At 42.8% G+C, this 12,374-nt stretch overlaps 1 protein-coding gene across 1 annotated transcript in view; it reads right to left on the reverse strand.

Annotated features, from left to right (window-relative positions):
- ttc12 (tetratricopeptide repeat domain 12) overlaps positions 1-6,108 on the reverse strand; it is a 40,023-nt gene extending 33,915 nt beyond the window's left edge. Inside the window, exon 1 of the mRNA XM_029673230.2 lies at positions 5,909-6,108. Coding sequence (XP_029529090.1) covers positions 5,909-5,963 — 55 coding nt within the window. The 5' untranslated portion in view covers positions 5,964-6,108. The remainder of the gene's footprint in view (positions 1-5,908) is intronic.
- Positions 6,109-12,374: the final 6,266 nt, after the last annotated feature.

Here is a 12,374-nt window from a genome sequence, read left to right on the forward strand (position 1 = left end):
GTGGGCTACTTACAGATGGGCTGTGTACAGGTGCAATGATCGGTAAGCTGCTCTGACAGCTGATGCCTAAAGTTAATGAGGGAGATATAAGACTCCATCTTCAGTGATATTTGCAATTCGTTCCAGTCATTGGCAGCAGAGAACTGGAAGGAAAGGCGGCCAAAGGAGGAGTTGGCTTTGGGGGTGACCAGTGCTGAAGCGCAGAAGGATGCTTTGTTGCAAAATAGGAAGCTGATTCAAGATTTAATTTTGGATTGGAGATGCTTAATGTGAGTCTGGAAGGAGAGTTTACAGTCCAACCAGACACCTAGGTATTTGTAGTTGTCCACATATTCTAAGTCAGAACCGTCCAGAGTAGTGATGCTAGACGGGCAGGCGTTGAATGTCAATGTATGTCATTGAAGCTCGTCTGGAGGTTTGTTAACACAGTGTCCAAAGACGGGCCAGAATTATACAGAATGGTGTCGTCTGCGTAGAGGTGGATCAGAGAATCAAGAGCGACATCATTGATGTATACAGAGAAAAGAGTCAGCCCGAGAATTGAACCTTGTGGCACCCCCATGGAGACTGCCAGAGGTCTGGACAACGGGCCCTCCGATTTGACACACTGAACTCTATCTGAGAAGTAGTTGGTGAACCAGGCGAGGCAGTCATTTGAGAAACCAAGGCTGATATAGAGGTCCTGGCTGGCAGGGAGCTCAGACCCAGTGATGACATGGGCTGTCTGCACCATCCTCTGTAGCACGTTGCGGTCGAGCGCAATGCATTTGCCATACCAAACGGTGATGCAGTCAGTCAAGATGCTCTCAACGGAGCAGATGTAGAACTTTTTGAGGATCCAAGGGCCCATGCTAAATCTTGTCAGCCTCCTGAGGGGGAAGAGGCACTGTTGTGCTGTCCGGCAGCCTTGCGAGTGTTGACTTGTTTAAAAAATGTACTCACATCGGCCACAGAGAGCGAGATCACACAGATTAAAGGGATAGTCCACCCAAATGACAAAATTACATTTTGGTTTCCTTACCCTGTAAGCACTCAGACAAGGTAAGATACACTGTATATACTGCTTACAGAGTAAGGAAACCAGTGACATTTTGTAATTTGGGTGAAATACACTCCTCTGGAAATGGTTGTGACCTGCTTTATTCACTTAGTACCACTCCCATAATCCCTGTTATTGTCTGAATTTATACATGAACACCTTAGGTCTTCCTTGGTAAAGTTTTAGGTTGTAGCCTGCCTTCAGCAGTAGACTATTCTTTATCATTGCATTACCCTGAAATGACTGTGTGCCTCACTAATCTAAAGTAGCTATCTAGCTATTGTAGACAATACCCTATCAGGAATAAACAAATAAAGGGAAAACAAATTAGGGTCTTTCCATTTCATTTCAATCACTTTTTTACTGCACCCTTTTTGAATTGAACAAAACTTACCATACATATTTGCTCATGGTAGAAGTGGTCAGAAAGTTACTTTTTGGACGTGAATGCCAAAATATTCAGAAGGGACCAAAGTTGCTTCATTTTGCATAGCATGAGAAATTCATGTCTTCATCACTGAAAAATATAAACAGTTGAGTTTAATTTAATTTAAACGCTTACAAAAATTGGTTGACAACTATTTGATAATTTCTTGAATTATTATAATTATTATAATTGTCTTAATATATGCCCTCAGAGCATGCGCAGACCAGCTGGCCGGTGTGTTTACGGACATATTCAATCAATCCCTATACCAGTCTGCTGTTCCCACATGCTTCAAGAGGGCCACCATTGTTCCTGTTCCCAAGAAAGCTAAGGTAACTGAGCTAAACAACTACCGCCCCGTAGCACTCACTTCCGTCATCATGAAGTGCTTTGAGAGACTAGTCAAGGACCAAATCACCTCCACCTGACACCCTAGACCCACTCCAATTTGCTTACCGCCCAAATAGGTCCACAGACGATGCAATCTCAACCACACTGCACACTGCCCTAACCCATCTGGACAAGAGGAATACCTATGTGAGAATGCTGTTCATCGACTACAGCTCGGCATTCAACACCATAGTACCCTCCAAGCTCGTCATCAAGCTCGAGACCCTGGGTCTCGACCCCGCCCTGTGCAACTGGGTACTGGAGTTCCTGACGGGCCGCCCCCAGGTGGTGAGGGTAGGCAACAATATCTCCAACCCGCTGATCCTCAACACTGGGGCCCCACAAGGGTGCGTTCTGAGCCCTCTCCTGTACTCCCTGTTCACCCACAACTGCGTGGCCACGCACGTCTCCAACTCAATCATCAAGTTTGCGGACGACACAACAGTGGTAGGCTTGATTACCAACAACGACGAGACGGCCTACAGGGAAGAGGTGAGGGCCCTCGGAGTGTGGTGTCAGGAAAATAACCTCACACTCAACGTCAACAAAACTAAGGAGATGATTGTGGACTTGAGGGAACACCCCCCTATCCACATCGATGGAACAGTAGTGCAGAGGGTAGTAAGTTTTAAGTTCCTCGGCATACACATCACAGACAAACTGAATTGGTCCACTCACACAGACAGCATCGTGAAGAAGGCGCAGCAGCGCCTCTTCAACCTCAGGAGGCTGAAGAAATTCGGCTTGTCACCAAAAGCACTCACAAACTTCTACAGATGCACAATCGAGAGCATCCTGGCGGGCTGTATCACCGCCTGGTACGGCAACTGCTCCGCCCACAACCGTAAGGCTCTCCAGAGGGTAGTGAGGTCTGCACAACGCATCACCGGGGGCAAACTACCTGCCCTCCAGGACACCTACACCACCCAATGTTACAGGAAGGCCATAAAGATCATCAAGGACAACAACCACCGAGCCACTGCCTGTTCACCCCGCTATCATCCAGAAGGCGAGGTCAGTACAGGTGCATCAAAGCTGGGACCGAGAGACTGAAAAACAGCTTCTATCTCAAGGCCATCAGACTGTTAAACAGCCACCACTAACATTGAGTGGCTGCTGCCAACACACTGACACTGACTCAACTCCAGCCACTTTAATAATGGAAATTGATGGGAAATGATGTAAAATATATCACTAGCCACTTTAAACAATGCTACCTAATATAATGTTTACATACCCTACATTATTCATCTCATATGCATACGTATATACTGTACTCTATATCATCTACTGCATCCTTATGTAATACATGTATCACTAGCCACTTTAACTATGCCACTTTGTTTACATACTCACCTCATATGTATATACTGTACTCGATACCATCTACTGTATCTTGCCTATGCTGCTCTGTACCAACACTCATTCATATATCTTTATGTACATATTCTTTATCCCCTTACACTGTGTATAAGACAGTAGTTTTGGAATTGTTAGTTAGATTACTTGTTGGTTATTACTGCATTGTCGGAACTAGAAGCACAAGCATTTCGCTACACTCGCATTAACATCTGCTAACCATGTGTATGTGATAAATAAATCTGATTTGATTTGTGATTTGATTAGATTTTTTTTTTTTTTTACATTTAACAAATTCTCTAAAAATGCAGAAACTCTGATAATTTTTTTCTCGCGTATGTTGTAGCTTAGATCCTATTTTACATCATCTGTATTCAAGAGTATGTTGTGTCTCAAACGATGGTGGGCACAACACATAAAATGTAAATTAGTGTCCAAACTGCAACATATGCGAAAACGGAGAGAAAAAAATCTGGGTTTACGTGGTTTTCTAGAAATGATTAAATTGTTTGACAACCCAGTTTGTAAGCTTTTAACTAATGTAAAAAAAAGTATACTGCTATGAAGACATCATGGATGTCTCATGGTATGGTGCTTTTGGTGGGTTATGCAAAATGGGTCAACTTTGAGCACCTCCATGTAACGGATGTGAAACGGCTAGCTTAGTTAGCGGTGCGCGCTAAATAGCGTTTCAATCGGTGACGTCACTTGCTCTGAGACCTTGAAGTAGTAGTTCCCCTTGCTCTGCAAGGGCCGTGGCTTTTGTGGAGCGATGGGTAACGATGCTTCGAGGGTGACTGTTGTTGATGTGTGCAGAGGGTCCCTGGTTCGCGCCCGGGTATGGGCGAGGGGACGGTCTAAATTTATACTGTTACATCCATCTCCTGAATGTTTTGGCATTCAAGTCCAAAAAGTAGATAGGCTAAGTGGTTGAGCTGTCTTTCCATCAGTGGGGGCTCTTCAGAGGTGGAAGGGGAGGACCATCCTCCTCAGTGAATTTCATACAAATAAAAATGGTAAAACATTGAAAAGGTTATGCTTTTTTAGATAAAACTATACTAAATATATTCACGTCACCAAATAATTTATTAAAACACACTGTTTTGCAATGAAGGGCTACAGTAGCCTCCTCATCTTGGTACATTGACTACAATACAAAACCTAGGAGGCTCTTGGTTCTCCCCCCTTCCATAGACTTACACAGTAATTATGACTACTTCCAGAGGACGTCCTCCAACCTACCAGAGCTCTTGCAGCATCAACTGACATGTTGTCCACCCAATCAAAGGATCAGAGTACAATGAATCAAGCACTAAAAGCATAAGCTACTGCTAGCTAGCACTGCAGTTTATACAATGTGGTGAGTAGTTGCCTCAAAGAGATAGAAAGCCAACAGTTATCAATACATTTATTTCTTCAAAAATGAAGGAGAGCGAGAGAGTCATTTTTTAATTTTCAGTTTCACTTAATTACTTAGCTAGCAAATGAAGCTAGCTAGTTTAGTTACTCAAACACCTAGCTCAAACAGAGGGATGCTATGTTTGCTAGCTGGCTATGACTATCCAACACAACACTGTTCTGTTCCACTGGATGTCATTAGGTGAATGCACCAATTTGTAAGTCGCTCTGGATAAGAGCGTCTGCTAAATGACTTAAATGTAAATGTAAACACTGGAACTCTTCCAAGTCAAAGTAAGCTTTTGGTTGTATTAATTTCTTACCACCAGGGCCCACCGGTGTAACTGCTTACTGACTCTGTACTGTAACATTACTGCATGATTGTAGCATTAATAAGGCATTAGTTATATTAGCTATGTTGACTAGGACGTTAGCTAATATGGGGACAACGATGTAGGCTGTGTGTAGCAGTTATGACATGGTTTGGCTTGGAAAGTTTTTTTTGCATGGTCACATACAGCTGATGAATGACGACAACTAGAATGACTACAGGCTAGAAGGACTACAACGTGGCTGCTATGAAAGTGAACTGTGTTTATGCATGCTCAGGGGTGTATTCATTCCACGGATTCTGTTGAAAAACGTTTCTTAAATGGAAGCAAACGAAACAGGGATACAAATACCTGAATTTGACCAACACACCCTAGATAAGCTAGATGCAGACAAGAGTGTGCACGGGGGTATTGCATGTGTCACTGTATATCATCTAAAATGTTTCTCTCTACCTGTGTGCACCTACGTTGTAAACGTTAATTCATAAACTGGGTTGTATCAACCTCGTGATAGGTATAGGGAAAATTCTAGTATCATGTAGTAGCATAAATCTCTGTTTCATTGAACTGGGTGCATGGAATGTGAATGACAGTCATCCAACATGCTGTAATAGAAAATAAAATCGTCCTCCCGCATCATAAACGGCATTGGCCGCCACTGCTTTCCAGAAATTAGGCTACTGTCCTGAAAGCCTAGATGCTAGCTAGCTAACGTTAGACACAGCATTTTAAAGTTAGAGCTAACGTTAGCCAACTACATTGGTCGTATGTCTTTCACCAGAACAGTCAGCTAAAATGACTTGACTGTATCTGTCCCTAACACATTTCACACACAGCTAGTTGCTAGTAGCTAGTACTCTAGCTAGCTAGCTAGCTTCAAACCCGAACGCACACGTACCTAACGTCAGCTAGCTAACGTTACTGTGGATTAATAACTGGTGGTAGTGCTGGTACAGTACTTACTTATTTCATCAACATTCTTCAAGAAACTCTCAAAATCCTCCAACTCTTTTGTCATGTTGATTTGTTTACAAGTAATCTGCTAAACGGAGATTATGCAATACCAAGGAAACGAGGTATTTTATTTGTTTAACTAGCTACTGTAGCTACACTAGTTATGGCAGTCAATCTTTACTAATTCCTCTTGATTTGAGTGTGTAGTGTACCTGTAACTATGGTAACAGTAAACTTTTTTTCTTCCAAGTGGGGATTGGATTTCTAAAGGTCACGTGCTCTAAGTAGGGGCGTGTGTGGTTTCGAAGCGTTCAATATCCCGTGCAGCACCTTAACTACATTTTCCACAAACAAATATATAAAAGCTTGATACAGTATATTAGGCCTGTGACAACAGCTCCAGTCATATAGCAGAGAGTGCTTGCCACTGCCACCCCGCTGGAGAGCACAAGCTCACCCTTATTTCAGTCAACTCTTCGGTTCATTAATGGACCATTTACAGCAGTATCTGAACACAAAAAGACCAAGAGTGCCGCCATGAGATTTTCAGGGGTATTGAAAATGTTCACAGTTTACTAAAAGTTCTTCAAATGGAGTGATGTCCACCTATTGTACCCTAAATTGTACTATTACAAGCATGCATTTTTATCATGTAGCATAATTGCACCATGGTACTAGGTCATTCTATCATTTTAAATGAATAATAACTACTGGAACTGGATTATGCATCACAGCAAAGTAATCAATATTTTAGAAAGACAGATTATCAATTTACTGAATAGTACCCCCCAGGTGAGTAATTAAACCTGATTCTGCTGGGAAGGATTATTTTGAATCTGAGTTGCAACCAAAGTAGCAGCAAATTAAAACAACCACGGAATAAAGGCCTGTTGATCCCCAATCACCACCACTTATTTGCAGTGGCAACCCGTCATTCATTTTTGCATGTTATTTTGGCATTATTTTCATTTTCACAATGTGTCATTTCTACCTGTGTTAAAAAAATAAAGGATATCAGCTTGCAACAAATGTAATAATAATAATAATTGAGTTAATAAAGCCGCATACAAACATGGTCTCTTTTTTGCTTTTTTGAGTAAGGTAGCTCCAAAATGTAGGTGTTTCAGCCTTGCTCAGTGCTTTCTGTAGTTGTGGGGCAGTCAGCGGAAAATATGGAGCATAGGGGTTGGTAATATTCTCTAGTTGCGCCGTGATTGGCTCAGTGTTCTGTTACTCATGGGGACACTACGTCACCGCAAAATCTATGGGTAGAGCTAAAAAAATTCAAGCCCCTTGGGTGCTGCTATAGAGTTACATTAGAAATACCCATCCAAGAAGGCTCAAGGTCATTGGCCACAGATAAAATGGCGTCAAATCCCGTTACATCTACCGTAGCTTTGATTGGACTGATCAAGTCAGCATCATACTTTCAAAATCTTAGCTAGCAAGTTAGCAGTCATCATCATGAATCAAGTCGACAATCTACTGGCAAATCCTTATTAATCCTTGTCTTCTGAAGAGAAAATATGAAGAGAAATTATAGATAAAACCTATCAGTGCTTTCCGGCCATTAGACATAAACATTACACAACAAGTTGGAATCACAAATTCAACAATGAGTGATTTGGAAGGAATCAGTGGCAAGCATTGTAAAGCAATCACTAGCCTACTATTCAGTTGAGTGGGTGTGTGGTCAAAGTCTGGGTTTAACGGTCTCTTTTCCAGGCTTAAAAGGATACACGTTTAACACCATGAGCCATAACAGGTTGAATACATTGGCCGTGTTGTCAATCCAGCATGACTTCTGCAATGTTCAAAACAACTGGAAACTCTGAAATCTCAGACTTCAGTGAGTTCAAAGTAACTGGGAAGTCAGAAAAAACTAGCTCCGACTGGGAAAATACGGCCATCAAACTCGGAATTCCAAGTCGGGAACTCAGGCTTCTTTCTAGTGTGCCGACTTGAAGATCACTGACATCATGATTCAACCTTTTTTCAGAGTTCGCCGTTCTCTTGAAGCACCATAAATCCAGAGAATTGTTTGCTTATATGTCCCCTTTATTTATCCTACAGTTCTGACTTTGTGTACTGGGAGAATACTGTAAGAAGGTCCCATGTTCTGAATTCTGTCGCTGTACATTTAAAAAATGCTGAACAAATAGTTATATTGACTACATCCGTCCTAGCTCGCTCATTAATATCTTAATCAAAATTATGGATTGCTTCTTATACGCTCATCATCCCATTATTCCATAGTTTGTACATCTCAATTGTCAGTAGAAACCACATTTGTTTAAACAAGTCAGCCATATCAGCCATGTTTTTAAAAAGGCATTCTTGGGCAAAAGGGACTTTACTATTACAGACTGGGTCAGGGAGAAATTGAAAATGTCAGTGAAGACACATGCTCTGAGTAAGCGTCCTGGTAATCCGTCTGGCCATACGGCCTTGTGAATGTTAATGTCACGGCCGTCGTCGAAATGACGAGTACCCCCCCCCAAGGCCACAAAACCTGAACCTATACGGGAGGGTCCGGGTGGGCATCTATCCGTGGTGGCGGCTCTGGTGCGGGACGTAGACCCCGCTCCACCTCTGGCTCACCCCACTTTGGTGGCACCTCCGTGCGGGGACCCTCGTTGCGGGCCCCGGACTGGGGACCGTCGCTGGAGGCTCCGGACTGGAGGCCGTCGCTGGAGGCTCGGTACTGGAGGCCGTCGCTGGAGGCTCCGGCTTGGAGGCCGTCGCTGGAGACTCCGGACTGGAGACCGTCTCTGGAGGCTTCGTGCCACTGATCATCACTGGAGGCTTCTTGCCATGGATCACTCTCAACAGAGAGAGTTGTATGAGTTTCTGTGTGTGGGGTAAAGGTGATCTAGAGTTTTGTTGCTTCTAGTTGCACAGGTGACAGGCTGGTAAAAATTAGGTAAAAACAGATTTCAGTTTCCCTGCATAAAAATCACCGGCCACTAGAAGCGCCACCTCTGAATGTGCATTTTCTTGTTTACTTATGGCCCTATCAAATAAAAATAAAAAGCCGTCCAGGATAGCCAAAATCCTCAACATCGTTGTACTTGTGTTGGGCATCATTATTATTGCACTAAAACTCACCGCAGCATGAAAAAGGAGGATATGTTTTTTGGACCATCTTTTGCCCATTGCATTCCTAGGGCTGCAAATGTTTTCTTTTTACAACTTCATACAACACATCAGCCCAGACCAGCCCTGATGAGGACCAGCTGTGCCCCTAACCAAGCCCCAGTGTAAACAAATGCCCTGCAAGCAATTAACAGACCAGCGCTTGTGCTCCATACTCACAGAGTGTGTTCTTATCATGATACTGTATTTTCTTTTATCAAGACCCAATTGTCATCCCTGCCTCGCGGGGCAGGCGGGTTAAGGTCATGAAATATTGTGTGGGTGGAGGACGGGTTGAATAAAGAGAAAACAATGCATTATTAAAAGACCCTTAAATCATGTATATTTCTTGTGCAATTCATATTTCTAGGCTACATTGAGGTTTTTATTTTATTATTTTTTATCTGGCATTAGTGAGTAAGCCTAAGCTTTAGGGCCTAACTGTGCGCGCGCCAAATAAATGAATCAATGTTGAAGAACAATGTCATTGTTCTATAAATGTTCAAGAGAAAAAAAGGGAACTGTACAGCACATCTTCCATATTTGCAGCTTAGGGTCGGGTGTGGGCCTGAGATTTTAACTTAGGCTTATTAGCAATTGTGGGTGGGTGCGGGAGAACAAACAGCTGACCCGCGCATCATTAGTACTCAGGCTACGTTATGGTAAAACACTCATTATTTTCTGTTCTCATTATTACTCCATAATAAAGGTACTTGTCTACACCATTGTAGTCTCTTCAAAAAGCCGCTGTGCCTCAGCAGTGTCTTCAGCAAACACTAGAGGGTGGCATTTACTAATTGGCCCAAACCATGTTGGCAATCATCTAACTATGCACTGTATTGTGAATCAGTGGCATTGCTGCACACACACAAAAAAACATCTGTTCGGTTATATAACCCACCTTTTGGTTTTAATTTAATTAGACCAGTGGTTCCCAAGCTTTTTCGGTTACTGTACCACCAACTGAATTTGGCTCTGCCTGGAGTACAGCTGAAGGACTCCCTCATATGCACTTTACCAGTAACCCTATGAGCTCATGAGTCTTTTTCAGTACACTCTGTGGGTAGGCCAAGTACCCTCAGGGGTCCTGTACCCCTGGTTGGGAACCACTGAACTTTTTTGTTTGATAGTGTAATATCATCTTTCCTAAATTGTTAATCCACGCTGGGGATAATTTATTTAAAATTAATAGATTAATATATCACAAAAACAATACATATTATTTTAGAATGTTGTATTCTTCCTGCATCTCTTGCTAGGTTGGAGTTAGTAGAGTGACTTGAAACAGCCTGAATGCGTTCCTGTATTACAGTTGGAATGTTAATGAGAACCAGACAAGCCCAAAAGGATGCATGTGTGGTTTGTTCATAGTCCTCATCGGCACGCAACTCCAGTACTGAATATACTCACCAAGGAACACTTTTTGTTTGTAAGAGCAACTGTAGCCTACAACAGCCTTCATTCGTTATTCCGTCTGATGAGAGCCAGACCTGGGTTGAACTAGTATTTGGTTTCTTTAGCTTTATTGAGCTTACCTGGTGTAATGGGACCAGCGGAATAGTCACAAAACTGCCAACCCCACCCTTATGACACTTTAGTCAGGCTCAAACAAACGTTCAAAACATTTGAAAGATTTGAAGTACTATTTGAATCCAGGTCTATTGAGAGCCAAAATTTAAAAAAGAGAAATATAAACGCAACATGTAAAATGTTTGCCCCATTTTTAATGATCTGAAATAAAATATCAATTATTTTTCTCCATATGGACAAAAGCCTATTTCTCTCAATTTGGTTGCACAAATTTGTTTATATCCCTGTTAGTGAACACTTCTCCTTTGCCATGATAATCCATCCACCCCTGACAGGTGTGGCAAATCCGATTAAACAGCATGATCATTATACAGCTGCACCTTGAATTGGGGACAATAAAAGGCTACTCTAAAATATGTAGTTTTTGTCACACAACACAATACCACAGATGTCTCAAGTTTTGAGGGAGCATGCAGTTGTCATGCTGACTGGAGGAATGTCCACCAGAGCTGTTGGCAGAGTATTGAATGTTAATTTCTCTATCATAAGCCGCCTCCAACGTCATTTTAAAGAATGTGACAGTACATCCAACTGGCCTCACAACCACAGATCACGTGTAACCATGCCAGGCCAGGACCTCCACATTCAGCTTTTTCACCTGCGTGATCTTCTCAGACGAGCCACCTGGACACCTGATGAAACTGTGGGTTTCCACAACCAAAGAATTTGTGCACAAACTGTCAGAAAATCTCAGGGATGCTCATCTGCGTGCTCGTCATCCTCACCAGGGTGTTGACTTGACTACAGTTCGGCATCGTAACCGATTTCAGTGGCAAATGCTCACTTTTGATGGCCACTGGCACGCTGGAGATGTGTGCCCTTAGCGATTAATCCCGGTTTCAACTGTACCGAGCAGCTGGCAGACAGCGTGTATGACGAAATGTGGGCGAGCGGTTTGCTGATGTCAACATTGTGAGAAGGGTGCCCCATGTTGGTGGTGTGGTTATGGTATGGGCAGGCATAAGCTATAGACAACAAACACAATTGCATTTTATCGATGGCAATTTGAATGCACAGAGATACCGTGACGAGATCCTGCGGCCCTTTCTCGTGCCATTCATCTATCACCTCATGTTCCAGCATGAGAACATGTTCAAACGTACAGTCAACAACACAATAGAAAAATCTATGTACAGTGTGTGCGAATGTAGTAAGATTAGGGAGATAAGGCAAAAAATAGGCCATAGAGGCGAAATAATTACAATTTAGCATTAACACTGGGGGGATAGATGTGCAGATGATGATGTGCAAGTAGAGATACTGGGGTGCAAAAGAGCAAAAAAACAATAACAATAACAATATGGGGATGAGGTAGTTGGGTGTGCTATTTAATGATGAGCTGTGTACAGGTACAGTGATTGGTAAACTACTCTGACAGCTGATGCTTAAAGTTAGAGAGGGAGATATAAGACTCCAGCTTCAGTGATATTTTCAATTCGTTCCAGTCATTGGCAGCAGAGAACTGGAAGGAAAGGCGACCAAAGAGGTGTTGACTTTGGGGATGACCAGTGAAATATACCTGCTGGAGCGCGTGCTACAAGTGGGTGTTGCAATGGTGACAAGTGAGCTGAACAGACGGGGCTTTACCTAGCAAAGACTTAGATGACCTGGAGTCAGTGGGTTTGGCGAAGAATATGTAGCGAGGGCCAGCCAACGAGAGCATACAGGTCGCAGTGGTGGGTAGTATATGTGGCTTTGGTGACAAAACGGATGGCACTGTGATAGACTGCATCCAATTTGCTGAGTAGAG

The sequence above is a fragment of the Oncorhynchus nerka genome, linkage group LG11 (assembly GCF_034236695.1).
Source record: "Oncorhynchus nerka isolate Pitt River linkage group LG11, Oner_Uvic_2.0, whole genome shotgun sequence".
In the NCBI taxonomy this organism is placed as follows: Eukaryota; Metazoa; Chordata; class Actinopteri; order Salmoniformes; family Salmonidae; genus Oncorhynchus; species Oncorhynchus nerka.